At 31.3% G+C, this 15,488-nt stretch overlaps 1 protein-coding gene and 1 long non-coding RNA gene across 2 annotated transcripts; both read right to left on the bottom strand.

Moving 5' to 3' along the window:
• Positions 1–452: 452 nt before the first annotated feature.
• On the bottom strand, positions 453–14,382 carry LOC143069041 (plasminogen-like). The gene is made up of 14 exons (XM_076243475.1): positions 14,334–14,382; positions 13,598–13,693; positions 13,278–13,349; positions 12,561–12,656; positions 12,209–12,280; positions 11,295–11,390; positions 9,741–9,845; positions 7,959–8,192; positions 6,582–6,614; positions 5,313–5,540; positions 4,459–4,485; positions 3,184–3,411; positions 1,538–1,826; positions 453–578 (listed from the first exon to the last, which is right to left on the bottom strand). The coding sequence occupies exons 8-13, from the start codon at positions 8,140–8,142 to the stop codon at positions 1,552–1,554; spliced, it is 975 nt and encodes a 324-aa protein (XP_076099590.1). The 5' UTR covers positions 8,143–8,192; positions 9,741–9,845; positions 11,295–11,390; positions 12,209–12,280; positions 12,561–12,656; positions 13,278–13,349; positions 13,598–13,693; positions 14,334–14,382; the 3' UTR covers positions 453–578; positions 1,538–1,551.
• LOC143069050 (uncharacterized) lies at positions 14,382–15,410 on the bottom strand. Its single transcript, XR_012976309.1, has 3 exons — positions 15,386–15,410; positions 14,655–14,750; positions 14,382–14,405 (listed from the first exon to the last, which is right to left on the bottom strand). It is a non-coding gene; the product is annotated as an uncharacterized LOC143069050 (long non-coding RNA).
• Between the last annotated feature and the right edge of the window lie 78 nt (positions 15,411–15,488).

The raw sequence follows: 15,488 nt of genomic DNA, 5'->3' as shown, positions 1-15,488 counted from the left end.
TTGAATAAGGGCAGTCGATTTTAAGATGTGTATGATAAGGATGATTGTCGTTATAATTATTACTGATTGCTAATCACCCATCAGTGTCACCAAAGGAATTTACAAAACAATGACTGGACACTTCATTGATGAGTTTATCCTAAAACAACTTTCTATAGATGGACTGGTTTATTGTGAGCGAATCGGTTAAACTCCGCCCAGTCAAGTGAAATAAATCGAGTAATATATGATATTGATTGCATGTATTGTTGAAGACTTTACGTTGACCTTAACTTCCTTGTATTCATGTAATTTAGCCATAATATGGTTAATAGTTGTCTCATCGGCAAACATGCCACATCTCCTTATCCATGTAACACTTTGGTCCAAATCTAAAAACTATACGCATGATTGTTCTTTAATCTTTCGAAGTTTTTTGTTATAATTCTAAGTGAGTAAATATAGAAAAATAATATCGCCAATTTTATTTTATTAGATGATAATTTACTTAATCTAAGCACACCATTATTGAGAGTGCACTCTGTCTATACTAAGCACAATGGCTCTAAATATTTTCAGTCCTCATAGTGATATGTAACCTGCAAAGAAATAAAACTTTCTAATTTAAAAAAAAAGAAAATATATAAAGCGGTTATTTTTTTTTCTGTATTAATTGGATATAGTAATGTATTATACTAGTATTGCAATAAGTTTCATGTATGTATTGCTATGTCAAAAGTAAAATATCAAAAATTACCGAACTCCAAGGGAATTTCAAAACGGAAAGTTTTTTTTTTAACAATTGCAAAATCAAAAGCTTAAACACATTATTGAATGAAAGTGTATTAATAACTTAGTACAGGCTTTTCCTTATTTAGAAAATGGTGGATTAAACCTGGTTTTATAGCTAGCTAAACCTCTTACTGGTATGACAGTTACATTGAATTCAATTGTATTGACCAGAATGTGTGAGCAACACAAAAAGACATGAGAGGTAAATACGTCAAAAAATGCGATACAGCAGACAACATTGTGTACAATCTTTTTCACTATTAAACAATAGATAGTTCGGATGGTTCGTAATTAATTCAATAAATTTTGTTTAAATCCAACTGCAAATGATACATGTCCATGCAAAACGATATCATGTGAAATCCGATAAAATATATTTTTGCCGAACAATATCTACTATATCGTATTTAGTTTGCAATCGCGCAACGTAACGGAAAAGTCTCCAGGAAGATACATTAAAATTTATTGAGGTTTTTCTGTTATATACAGCATACGCATGTATGGACATTTAGCTCATCGAAAGAAGTAATACATTTTTGTAAAACGAAAACTGTTTAAAAATTCTAAAATTCTGAATTCTGTTTTTCTTAAATCAACTGCTGTATTTTCTATATCTACTCAATATATGTCATGCATGATGTAGTTAGTACATTTCACTGTTATTGTTGTCTTTATTGCCGTAGATTTAAGTGCCATTTGTGTCCTTTTTGATAATTTGCTCCCTTTTTTTCCCGAATAAATAGTCTTATTAAAATCTGATACATACTGTGTCTTGCAATCTTATGCGGCGTTCACCAAATTGGCTTTAAAGCATTTGCAGACGTCATCTTCTATTTTTAGAGTTCCATCATTAAAGGTAAAAATAGCACATTCAGCCAGATTTCCTCCATTTGTGAGTACCATTTCCTGTGTTGATGTTTTGATGATTGCCTGTGAATCTGTCAGCTGCACGGTGTAAACACAGCTTGATCCTACTTTGGATTTATAAAAACATGAACCAGAGACTCTCACAGTAGCTTTACATTCTACAATCTCTTCTCTAACAGAACAAGCAGCTGTTAAATAAATATAAATGATTAAAACAACCATTAGCATAAAAAGGTATCACCTTGGTAAAACTATTTGTGTCATATAATATGTTTTAAAACTTGATTGTATACGGACCTGTTTTATTTTGAATACGTTTTTGGTATAGTAGTTTTTAAAAAGAAAAACACGAAAAGTTGCAGATACCTTCAAAGCGAAAAATTAGTAATGTAATAATTTTGTTTTAGACAAATTAAACATTCTGTATTGAACTCTCCACTTGAGATACAAAAGTACAATGTATATGAATAAACTCATTATAGATACCAGGACTAAATTTAGTATATACGCCAGAAGCGCGTTTCGTCTACAAAAGACTCATCAGTGACGCTCGAATACAAAAAAGTATCTACTCAATATATGTCATGCATGAAATATTTTTCCAAATATTTTCAATTTATTCTAATGTTTTGATATAAAATTCGATAATGAAAAGAAAACGCTATGCATGCACATTATTAGTTATGGCTTTATTTGGTACTAAATAAGATTAGCATATACTTAGGCTAAATAACATATGATTTTTACTGTATGATAATAGCATAAATTTAATGTAAATTCCATATTTTTTAGAATTGGTGCTTAGCGGGCTGGTATTAAAAGTTTATCCCATGCTTCGATTATTATCACATGCCATTCCGTAACGTTATCACATGGCATTCCAGTGATACTCGGCAAATTCAGTAAAATACACCTTAATGCTACGTTTTCTATGAAAACATTACAAAGTAGTGTACAAAACAAATATTTGGATACTGGAAAGTATATTGTGTAAAATAATAAAAAAAACAACAAACAAATTATTAAATAAATGCATTTTTAAAAGTTTCAAACATAATTTAGAAAGTTACCTTAAAAAAACAGTGTTCATTGTGTATTGTAACCGGAGAACATTTGCCACATTATATTTTTGTCAATACGTCCATATTAAAATATGTTTCTTCTCTGTTGAGGCATATGATAGAAATATATCATATTGAATGTACTAAAATTGGGGTCGGCGACGTCCGTGAACTTTTCACTCTTTGAACATCTATTTAGGAACCACTTAAAAGGGGCAATAAATGAATGTTATTTTTCTCCATTGTTGAAGGATATGATAAAATATCGGTCAATATCAGTCCTCGAACCATGCGGCTCTTGGGCCGATATTGAACCTAGGGCTGATAATACATGCGATATGAAAAATGCAATGTAATAATCTGTTAATATCGAGGATCATTTTGTCGTTTAATTCCCTAAAAAAAGTAAACAGAACAATATAATGATTCTGATATCACTAGATCTTTACACTTTGGAATGCAAGAATTCAAAATTAAAACCTACCACACATTGGTATCTGGCAATATTCCCAACGTGTCGTTGGATCATTTGTATAACACCATGGTTGTCCACTGTTGTCAGGATTTCTACAATAGTTATGTTCCTTTTTGAAGCTGATGCTAAATCGGTGTTTATGTGGATATTGTCGTTCCCAATACTGACAGGTACGTCCAGTTTTTGTCAAACTTATTCGACCTTTGTATTCTGTACCCTTTGTAGATTTTCGACATTCTGAAATATAAAAAAGAAGATGTGGTATGATTGCCAATGAGACAACTATCCACAAAAGACCAATATGACACAGACATTAACAACTATAGGTCACCGTACGGCCTTCAACAATGAGCAAAGCCCATACCGCATAGTGAGCTATAAAAGGCCCCGATAAGACAATGTAAAACAATTCAAACGAGAAAACTAACGGCCTTATTTATGTAAAAAAATGAACGAAAAACAAATGTATGGAATGGTTAAGGCAGTAGAACAACAACATAGCAAATAAAGTTTAACCAACAACAAAGGTTGTCCTCGTCGTTTTCATTAATATCTTTTTGGGAACCGAAAATGGCATTACTCCTGGAATTATATTTCTAATGATATATGGGTCTTTCTTTGAACAAACATGCTGGTTTTACCAAGCATGTAGCATATGAGCAAACCGGGAGCTGGTGCATATGGACAGGTTAACTACTGTCTATAAATTTCAAATTACTGTGTTTTTTTTCATAATATAGATGAAAGAATATGTGATACAATTGCCAATAAGACAAATCTTTACCAGAGACCAAATGACTTAGACGTCAGCAATTTTAGGTCTTCGATAATGATCAACGCATATAACACACATCAAGCTATTAAAATATGGACTCGTTAATGACGATTGTAAGAAATGTTATAACTGGGTGGTTAACAAACACATCTTTTTGCAGGATAAATAAATTTTTAATTATTTTTTCAAACACTGGATTCCTTTTCTAGAAGATGTTTTAGACGGTCAACGAACTAAAGAAACTCTTGCGTATTTAAATGATCAAATAAAGTTTTTGGTGGGGATTGTGTTGCTTTGTCTGTAGTTTCCTTCGTCCTGTGTACTATTATATGTCTGTTTGTCTTTTTCTTCGTTAACCATGGCGATGTTAGTTTATTTTTTATCTATGAGTTTGACCGTCCCTTTTGTGTCTTTCGTGCCTCTTCTTAATTGTTATTTTTTTTAAATTTTTAAATTTTCTTTTTACTTCCTTTGTATTTTCCCTCTCCTTTCTAAGAAAAAATACTCACCATCCATATCCTCTTGATCTTCGGGTGCTTTGAATAAAAAAATAAAAACTACACTGTATCTTTATTCTAATTTCAATTGATAATCCCAAGTATTTATTTAAACTATACATAAACAATAGACCTTTTGATAACATGTACATATGTTGGTAGTTTGTTGATCCTTTCCCTTGTATAAATAATCATACGTGGTAAAATATTGATATATTCAATAATCAACTCAAGTTTACTCACACATACATTGTAGCTTCAATGGACCTTTCATTTTTTAGGTTGGTTAGTAACCAGAATTTGTATTAGGTTTTGGGTTTACATGTAACACATCAACCTATCATTTCTGATGAGAAATTTATAATCAAAATACGCATCTTGTTCTGTGAAATGCTTAGTGTTTTATGTAATCATTATACAAATTGTGCATGGTTTGTGTTATACCTTAATTGTACAGGGTATGGGAACAAACAAGAAAAAGTTAGCGATTATGTCAACTCACCACATTTATGTATAGCACAATATTCTCTTTCAGTGTATGGATCCTCTGTATAACACCAAGGTCTCGAACTTCTATTTAGGAACCACTTAAGAGGGGCAATAAATGAATGTTATTTTTCTCCATTGTTGAAGGATATGATAAAATATCGGTCAATATCAGTCCTCGAGCCATGCGGCTCTTGGGTCGATATTGAACCTAGGGCTGATAATACATGCGATATGAAAAATGCAATGTAATAATCTGTTAATATCGAGGATCATTTTGTCGTTTAATTCCCTAAAAGAAGTAAACAGAACAATATAATGATTCTGATATCACTAGATCTTTACACTTTGGAATGCAAGAATTCAAAATTAAAACCTACCACACATTGGTATCTGGCAATATTCCCAACGTGTCGTTGGATCATTTGTATAACACCATGGTTGTCCACTGTTGTCAGGATTTCTACAATAGTTATGTTCCTTTTTGAAGCTGATGCTAAATCGGTGTTTATGTGGATATTGTCGTTCCCAATACTGACAGGTACGTCCAGTTTTTGTCAAACTTATTCGACCTTTGTATTCTGTACCCTTTGTAGATTTTCGACATTCTGAAATATAAAAAAGAAGATGTGGTATGATTGCCAATGAGACAACTATCCACAAAAGACCAAAATGACACAGACATTAACAACTATAGGTCACCGTACGGCCTTCAACAATGAGCAAAGCCCATACCGCATAGTGAGCTATAAAAGGCCCCGATAAGACAATGTAAAACAATTCAAACGAGAAAACTAACGGCCTTATTTATGTAAAAAAAATGAACGAAAAACAAATGTATGGAATGGTTAAGGCAGTAGAACAACAACATAGCAAATAAAGTTTAACGAACAACAAAGGTTGTCCTCGTCGTTTTCATTAATATCTTTTTGGGAACCGAAAATGGCATTTTCCATCAAGAAAGAATGCATGTGTATGTGGATATTGTTGGTCCCATCGTTGACAATTCTTTCCAGTTTCGGTTTTACTCCATTTTCCAACATAGTCCTCGCCCTTTTCAGTATTGCGACATTCTAAAAGATCAAAATAGTTTGTAAACTATTTTTAATTTACAGAATCAGACGTCGAACCTGTATACCTTAATAAGTTATTGCAGTGTAGGTTGAACATTCACTATTGTTATTGATTTTACAGCCATACATTTCAAATAAGGATATCATTGTTTAAAATAAATTACATTATAATTATGGGGTCGCCATACATAAAGACGCCACAATAACATTATGAGGTCAAGTTTAAGCTTATATTCACATTTTTTGAACTTATTATGATAAACATAATGCTTAGTTATGAAATCATACTTTTCATAATTTATAATGAAATTGTCTGGCCAAATTGCCCCAAATTTATTCCTTCTATATTGCTGTGTTCCTTTCACAGAAATAAGCACAAAATAAATACATACAGGAACTTAAATTCTGGATGTCATAATTCATCTTGTGTAGACAAAATCATATCCAAAGTTTTTGCCGAACGTACGAGCCTATTAACTTGTCATGCACTGTAAATCATTTAGATATACAAACCTGGGGGAAACTTGCCTCTCATTTACATAACAAAAATAAATGTCAGAAAGCTGAAAAACTTACCTTCAGGAGTGGGAAGAATTGGAACACGATTTTCTGTAAAATTAGAAAAACAACATGTCATACTTTCGTAACAACATGTGTAAAAATGCGTACATATGAGATGTCATACTTTCGTAACAACATGTGTAAAAATTCGTAATCCGGCAATTACTTATGATTAAATTACAAACAAATTAAAGTGTATTTAAATTTTGTTCAGAGTGAAATTATTAAGGTATTGATACACTTTCAAGAGAGAGATGTATTCGAAAGTTAAATGTTTGCAAATTTGCGAATAACCTTGATTGATTTTGTTTTAAATGTACAACGTTTTAAGTAATTTTTAACTAAAGTTTTATGATATTTGCATACACTTGTAGATCTATGAATTATTTACATATGAGATGTACGATTATAAGGGTTTTGGCATTTCTATTTGGGATCTTTACCCCGACGGAAAATCACACTTTTGACTTTTTTCAAGTATCTCACAGCAAATTGGGTACATTTGACATCGATATGAATATAAATATCATTAGCTCTAAGCTTGCATGAGATAACTAACAGTAACGCTGACACTGATTAATATTGGTATGAAAAATTAAAGTACCGGTTTTTTTTTAAAACTTCATTTTCTTTTTAAATGTCTTTATCATATTTGATCTCAAGTTAACTTTAAAACATTATTCAAAACCTCTAGTTGTGACTGCAAAGTTATATTATGATTTTTAAGAGTTGCAACAAAGAGAACTCCATTAAATTGTACTTTCCATGAAGTTGGTTTATAACATGCCATAGATATATGAATCAAGAAGGAAGAATATCCGGTAATTCGATTGTAATTGTAAGTTTCATCTATATCAATATACAAATAGAGGTTGTGTATCAGCTTTAATCATGTTTACCAGCTATAGACGATTGGTACATCATACATGTTACATCAAATCTTATAGTTTACACATGTGTAATTCCGTTTCAATATTTTAAAATCCAGGTTAATATAATAAAATGTTGTCTGCTTTCAATTTCGATTTCAAATAGTCACGTTTCGATGTGAGACTTTAATTCCTATATATGATGTCAAGAATTTTCCGATACGGTGTGTTTGAAACCGATGTCAAATAAAGAACATAAAAAGGGAGAACACATGTCATAATTTTGTAAAATCGAATTAGGTATCAATCGTGACAGATTACCATTAAAAACCGAAGATGTTAGATACATAATGTAGATTAAAACCGAAAAATAAATACACTACAAGCACAAGAGAAAACACATATTAGGATCTGAGCCAGCCTTAGACAAGTGTGTTGAAATATTTTGTTATCCGAAAAAAGAGTAAAACATACGTACATAAAGACCGAAGATATTTATCTAGGACTATCTCAGACTACTTGCCACAAATAGGAATTCTACAAAATTCCCAACGTTTCCTGCTATCTGTTGTATAACACCATGGCCGTGCTTCGTTGTCCATATTCCTGCAGTAGTTTTTGGCATCTCTTACATTCGATTTGCTGTGACGGTGTGGTGTTTGTTTATTCCATGCCTGACATGTTCTTCCTGATTCTGTCGTACTCATTCTACCATTGTAGTCCTTTCCCCTTGCATTTTTCAAACATTCTTTAACTTCTGAAATTGTATTTTAAACTAAACATTCTTTAATACTATAACTATTATTTGACTTAAACAGCTTCTAATGTACGCCACGTTCTAACAACACATCAGCTGAAAGGTAAGCCGATGAGGTTATGTGAATGAATATTTGGCCTATAAAAAAATGCAGGACGATGCGAAAATAGTTTAGTAAAAAAGATAAACCAAATAGACATACTATCAAAAGGTGAAATGGAATATTCAATCCAAATAACAAATCCTCATCCTCATCCTAACAGTGATACTGCCTTCTCAGTTTTATTTAACAACTCAATCGTACTAAAACCAATAAACAATTACCATTTCTATTATACATGTAAAACTCTAAATTAATTATTTCCTAGTGTTATGAATTTATAGTTGTTAGGCTTTTTGAACATTCAGTATCAATATATAAAATTCAAATACCGTATTGTAGCTGTTGTTAAAATGGTTATTTATTTTGTATCCACATATCATAGTGCTGGACTGGTGATTTAGCCCAATGAAGATTACAACATACACATATTAATACGATATGAATATGAACACTGCTTTGTAATACACCGGCTCGATACATCGGATGTTAAAGTGCTAGTTTGCCAGGTAACATAATTGAGAAAGACATGGCAAACATAGTATTCAATGAAACCGTCATCGTATCGAAAGAATGATGGAGGAACGATTAAAAGAGAACATTTCCTATCAATAGAACAACAAATCAAAATCATAACAAGAATGTGTCCCCAGTACAACAATGCCCCACTCGTACTATCATTTTCTATGTTCAGTGGACCATAAAATTAGGATAAATACTCTAATTAGGCATTAAAATTAATAAGATCGTATCATAAGGAACATGTGTACTAAGTTTCAAGTTGATTCGACTTCTACTTCATCAAAAACTACCTTGACCAAAAATTTAACCTGAAGCGGGCCATACGGACGGACGAACGAACGGACGCGCAGACCACAAAACATAACACCCTTCTACTATCGTAGGGGGGGGAATTAAAAAAACTCACATGAATGTCGACATTACCAGCCGCATTTGTATGCACTTGCCCTAAGTCAAGAGCTTGTTCACTTGTTGTCGTTTGTTGATAGGGTACATATGTGTTTCTCGTTTTTTTGTCTTTATATATAGATAAGACCATTGGTTTACCTGTTTGAATTGTTTCACACTAGTAGTATTAAGGCCCTTAATAGTTTGCTATTCGATGCGAGACCATGCTCCGCAATGAATGCCATACTTTAACATATAATTGTTTAGTTTTTACACATTGTGATTTGGATGGAGAGTTGTCACTCATACCATAGTTTTTTTTATTACAATTAGCATGGTCTCCAATATTCAACAATTTTCAATCTTCGAATATATGACAAACTTCATCGATTCAAAATCATCTTTACATACCAAATATTATAAGAATAGGTTAGCTTGTTCTGCAGAGTTTTGTGGCATTCATTGCGATTTTATTTATGCTTTAATATAATTATCTGTGATAGTAATCGATTTTGACAACCTGACAATTAATATTTTACCTTCGCATAGTGTTTTTGGGTGACCAGCATATCCCCTTTTACAACGACAATACTTCCTCTTGACACAGACTGCGTTCACTCCGCAACTATCAGCATTACACCGTTCTAGATAAAAAAAGAAAGATATTTACATTATAACCACGATAACGGTCTGTTTAAAACATATTTTTGTATACAATATAATTTAAAACATTGTTTATTCAAAAACAAATATTTCTTTACTTTCTTTAACACTTCAAAAAAAAAAAACTGTTTAACTAACCCAAATGAATAATCATTTAAGAAATACATGTTGAATAAATTATGCAGATGCATCTATTATTCGTTCATCAGCATATCATTATATTATTTTCCAAATATGACTTTAAATATCACTATAGTATTTTTCGCCTCTCTAAAAAAATCTTTTCTTGATTGACTTACGTGTTTGATCTTAAATCATTTGATTTTCAACAATGAAGATATAGGTAAAACAGAAATACATACTTAGTAAAACAAAACGCGACTTGAGATAAAATAACAGAGATTATCGATGGAAAGTCAAGTTGAATTAGGTTTTATTTTGCGGCAGCCTCTCGCTTTTCAACGTGATCGGCGGTCTAATACATTCTGCTTTGTATATACATTTTCTATTGAAATATCATCAGTATGAATATATTTTGCTGAGATCAAATTATAGAAAATGAAGTTAAACTGGAAATTGGAAATAATGCAATTCGCGACTAAGGAATATGGATATAGGCAATAATTTATCACCTTGATGTATTCATTAATTGCAATGGGCAAAATATATGTCTTACAGTATTCTTTAATGAGCAATACTGAACGCAAATACCATATGGATACCTAACAATTACCGAAAACAAGACATTTAAATAAATAACAGACCATTTAAAGTCCTCTGATTCAGGAAAGGCACATATAGTGTGTGGCTTTCTCACACATTATTGTGAGCAAATTAAATGGCTTCTATATTTATTTCTTTAATACGGATTCAAATACCTACTCATTCTAGTTTGCTCCTAGTTTGGTATTAGTTCGATTATTATAAGGAACATTTATAAACTTTAAATGTTGTTTGGATTGCATCATGTCGTCAAATATTCAGCGTTAATATAATATTATTGCACCTTAAGGATGAAGTGGTATTTCAAACACATCATAATAGTTATCAAAAGTACCAGGATAATAATTTAGTACGCCAGACGCGCGTTTCGTCTTCATAAGACTCATCAGTGACGCTCATATCAAAATAGTTATAAAGCCAAACAATACAAAGTTGAAGAGCATAAAGGATCCAAAATTCCAAAAAGTTGTGCCAAATACGGCTAAGGTAATCTATTCCAGGGACAAGAAAATCCTTAGTTTTTCAAAAAATTCAAAGTTTTGTATCAGGAAATTTATAAAAATGATCACATAATTGATATTCATGTCAACACCGAAGTACTGACTACCGAGCTGGTGATACCCTCGAGGACGAAACGTCCACCAGCAGTGGCATCGACACAGTGGTGTAAATAGTTATCAAAAGTACCACGATTATAATGCACTTACTTTTACATGTTCCTAGTTTTGTCCTGAAGGTACCCTTTGTACATCTGCATTTTCCCTTGAAGCATCTTTCATTGATCCTACATTTTCGTTTACACCCTACAAAGAACACAAGAAACATACAAAAATATATAATTACCGTTTAGAGCTTTAGATATTTTTGGCAATTGATTAGGGACGTTCCGTTATAAAATTTCCTCGGAGTTCAGTATTTTGGTGATTTTACATGTTTGGTTGAGCATTCAACAAAACGTTGCATTATATCTTGATTTTATCATGATTAAATGCCATTATGTATTTTATGTTGCATATTGAAGACTCTGTCTGTTATTATATAAAGTGTGATGATATTTTATAGCATACAGTTTTGTTTATATTATAACAACATTAGCAAAACAAATAATAAAAAACTCAGGCACACAATCTTTTTTTTTCTATGTCGCAGTCAAAAGCTCCAAAGACGAATGAAGTAAGGTACAAATAATATCCTAAGGCGCTCCTGAAGGGTAAGCAGATCCTGCTTTGCATTCAGCAGCCGTCATGTGGCGCAAATTAATACAAGCCCGGAATAAGTCGAATACGGTAGATCTCCTTCGTGGAAAATTTATGTGAATGAATTAACGATTTTAGAACGTATCTGCTATCACCGGTGAATCAGGTTGAACGAACTTGTGTAATGTCGTCCGTAAAATTAACGAAGGAAATGTTTTCACCTCACCAATTGGAACATAGATTCCTTGTGAACAATCACGCTATATCAAGGAAATCTGTAGCCAAAATCGATTGCTTCAACAGTTGAAAAAATTAATTCTTCAACTTGATTTTGTCAAAATTATTTTGACTTTATTTCCAAGTTTTGATCGAAACCATCATTGTGTTTTTTAATGTCAATTCTAGAAGAAAACATACAAATTTACCTTTTGGTCTGCATTTCCCGAGGAAACTACAAACAAATCCTCTTTTACATTTTGGCGTACATTGAATCTTTGCTAAAAAGTATCAATAATGTTCTTAAATATGAAGCAAAATATAACAACAGTAAAGCAGAAGATACTACATTAATAAAATGCTTGGAAGAAACTAACATTTCCAAATATCATTGGATATAATGCTTATATATTTTATATGATATTTTTGAACGTATTGGATTTAAGAAATGCGAATTGATATTTTTTTGACAATTAAATCAAGACAGCTTTTTGAATAATTTTGAGTTTAAAATATTAACATAATACTATGTAAACTTTTGTATACAGTTAAGACACTTACTCCTACATGCTCCGAATTTTGTCTTGTAAAAACCTTTCTTGCATCTACATTTTCCTCTAACACACCTTTCATTGATCCTACACTTTCGTTTACATCCTACAAAAACAATAATCACAGATCATATAAATAACCGTTCATCTTCCTTGAAAGTTGATTTGTATCTGAATATCAGCCTTTTCATGAGACTTCATGTATTAGATATATATAGGAAGAATATGTTTCGATAACAGTCAATTACTTATATGTCATTTGGTCTCGGGTGGAGATTTGTCTCATAGCAATTTTACTACATCTTCCTATTTGTATAGAAGTTGGGCTCGTTATTGCCTATATGAGATAAATTTGAAAGAAATAGATTCACTGCAATTTGGCAGTGACCATCTTAAATGACAAATGACGTACACTAAAGGACAAACAGACATTTTTTAATTTTACATGTATACCAAAATTCGTGTAAACATAATACAATAACGTACATCTTAGTCTGCTTGTCTATGAAAAGTTTGCCATTGTTTAAATACAATTCCTTATTTGGTTTTATGTATAGTACAGTTGATGAATTGTGATAAAGGCGATTATGCATTTTTAATAAAGAATAATTGCTACTAGTTTAAAAATGTTTCTTTTAACACCATTTATTCCAATTAGTATCATAACTTTAACAATATAATTGAAATATTGTTTAATATGTTTTTCAGTATCGAACGGAAAATATACCTTTTGGTTTACATTTTCCGAGGAAATTACAAACAAATCCCTTCTGACATTTTGGTTTGCATGGTGTCTTTGCTGAAAAATATCAATTGTTTTTTAAAATATTAAACAATATAGCATTTTTAGCTACAGAGAAATTATTTCTGATACTTATTATACATTCATATACTATTTGCATTTTTTATATATCATGTCGCTCTATTTTCACTGATCGAACGATGGTAAAGTATATGATTGAATAAAAGAACGCAGTGCACATATTATATCAAATAAACAATAATGATAATGCATTGTAAAATTTTGTTTATGGTTAAGACACTTACTTCTACATGCTCCTAATTTTGTCCTGTAAGAACCTTTCTTGCATCTACATTTTCCTCTAACACACCTTTCATTAATCCTACAATTTTGTTTACATCCTACAAAAAACACAATAATCACAGATCATATGAAATAACCGCTTATCTTCCTTGAAAATTGATTTGTATCTGAAAATCAGCCTTTTCACGAGACTTCATGTATTAGATATATATAGGAAGAATATGTTTCGATAACAGTCAGTTATTTAATGTCATTTGGTCTCGGGTGGGGGGGGGGGGTTGTCTCATAGCAATTTTACTACATCTTCCTATTTCTATAGTAGTTGGATTCGTTATTGCCTATGTAGCATGAATTTGAAGGAAATGGATTCGCTGCAAATTGGCAGTGACCATCTTAAATGACAAATGACGTACACTAAAAGACAAACAGACATTTTAAAAAAATATTTAATGTTACATGTATACCAAAATTCGTGTAAACATAATACAATAACGTACATCTTAGTCTGCTTGTCTATGAAAAGTTTGCCATTGTTTAAACACAATTCCTTATTTTGTTTTATGTGTAGTACAGTTGATAAATTGTGATGAAGGCGATTATGCATTTTTAATAAAGAATAATTGCTACTAGTTTAAAAATGTATCTTTTAACACCATTTAGTCCAATTAATATCATAACTTTAACAATATAATTAAAATATTGTTTAATTTGTTTTTCAGTATCGAACGGAAAATATACCTTTTGGTTTACATTTTCCGAGGAAATTACAAACAAATCCCTTCCTACATTTTCGTTTGCATGGTGTCTTTCCTGAAAAATATCAGATGTGTTTTAAAATATTGAACAATATAGCAATTTTTAGCTACATGGAAATTATTTCTGATACTTGTTATACATTTATATACTATTTGCTATCTGTTTATATCATGTTGCTCTATTTTCACTCATTGAACGATGGTAAAGTATATGATTGAATAAAAGAACGCAGTTCACATGTTATATCAAATAAACAATAATGATAATGCATTGTAAAATTTTGTTTATGGTTAAGACACTTACTTCTACATGTTCCTAATTTTGTCCTGTAAGAACCTTTCTTGCATCTACATTTTCCTCTAACACACCTTTCATTAATCCTACACTTTCGTTTACATCCTACAAAAAAAACAATAATCACAGATCATATGCAATAACCGTTTATCTTCCTTGAAAATTGATTTGTATCTGAAAACCAGCCTTTTCACGAGACTTCATGTATTAGATATATAGAGGAAGAATATGTTTCGATAACAGTTATTTACTTATATGTCATTTGGTCTCGGGTGGGGGGTTGTCTCATAGCAATTTTACTACATCTTCCTATTTGTATAGTAGTTGGATTCGTTATTGCTTATGTAGCATGAATTTGAAAGAAATAGATTCGTTGCAAATTGGCAGTGACCATCTTGAATGACAAATGACGTACACTAAAGGACAAACAGACATTTTTTAATTTCTTTTATTGTTACATGTATACCAAAATTCGTGTAAACATAATACAATAAGGTACATCTTAGTCTGCTTGTCTATGAAAAGTTTACCATTGTTTAAACACAATTCCTTATTTTGTTTTATGTATAGTACAGTTGATAAATTGTGATGAAGGCGATTATGCATTTTTAATAAAGAATAATTGCTACTAGTTTAAAAATGTATCTTTTAACACCATTTAGTCCAATTAATATCATAACTTTAACAATATAATTGAAATATTGTTTAATTTGTTTTTCAGTATCGAACGGAAAATATACCTTTTGGTCTACATTTTCCAAGGAAATTACAAACAAATCCCTTCCGACATTTTCGTTTGCATGGTGTCTTTCCTGAAAAATATCAGATGTGTTTTAAAATATT

The sequence above is a fragment of the Mytilus galloprovincialis genome, chromosome 3, assembly GCF_965363235.1.
Source record: "Mytilus galloprovincialis chromosome 3, xbMytGall1.hap1.1, whole genome shotgun sequence".
NCBI classification, from domain to species: domain Eukaryota; kingdom Metazoa; phylum Mollusca; class Bivalvia; order Mytilida; family Mytilidae; genus Mytilus; species Mytilus galloprovincialis.
This window is presented reverse-complemented; position numbering and strand designations above follow the sequence as displayed.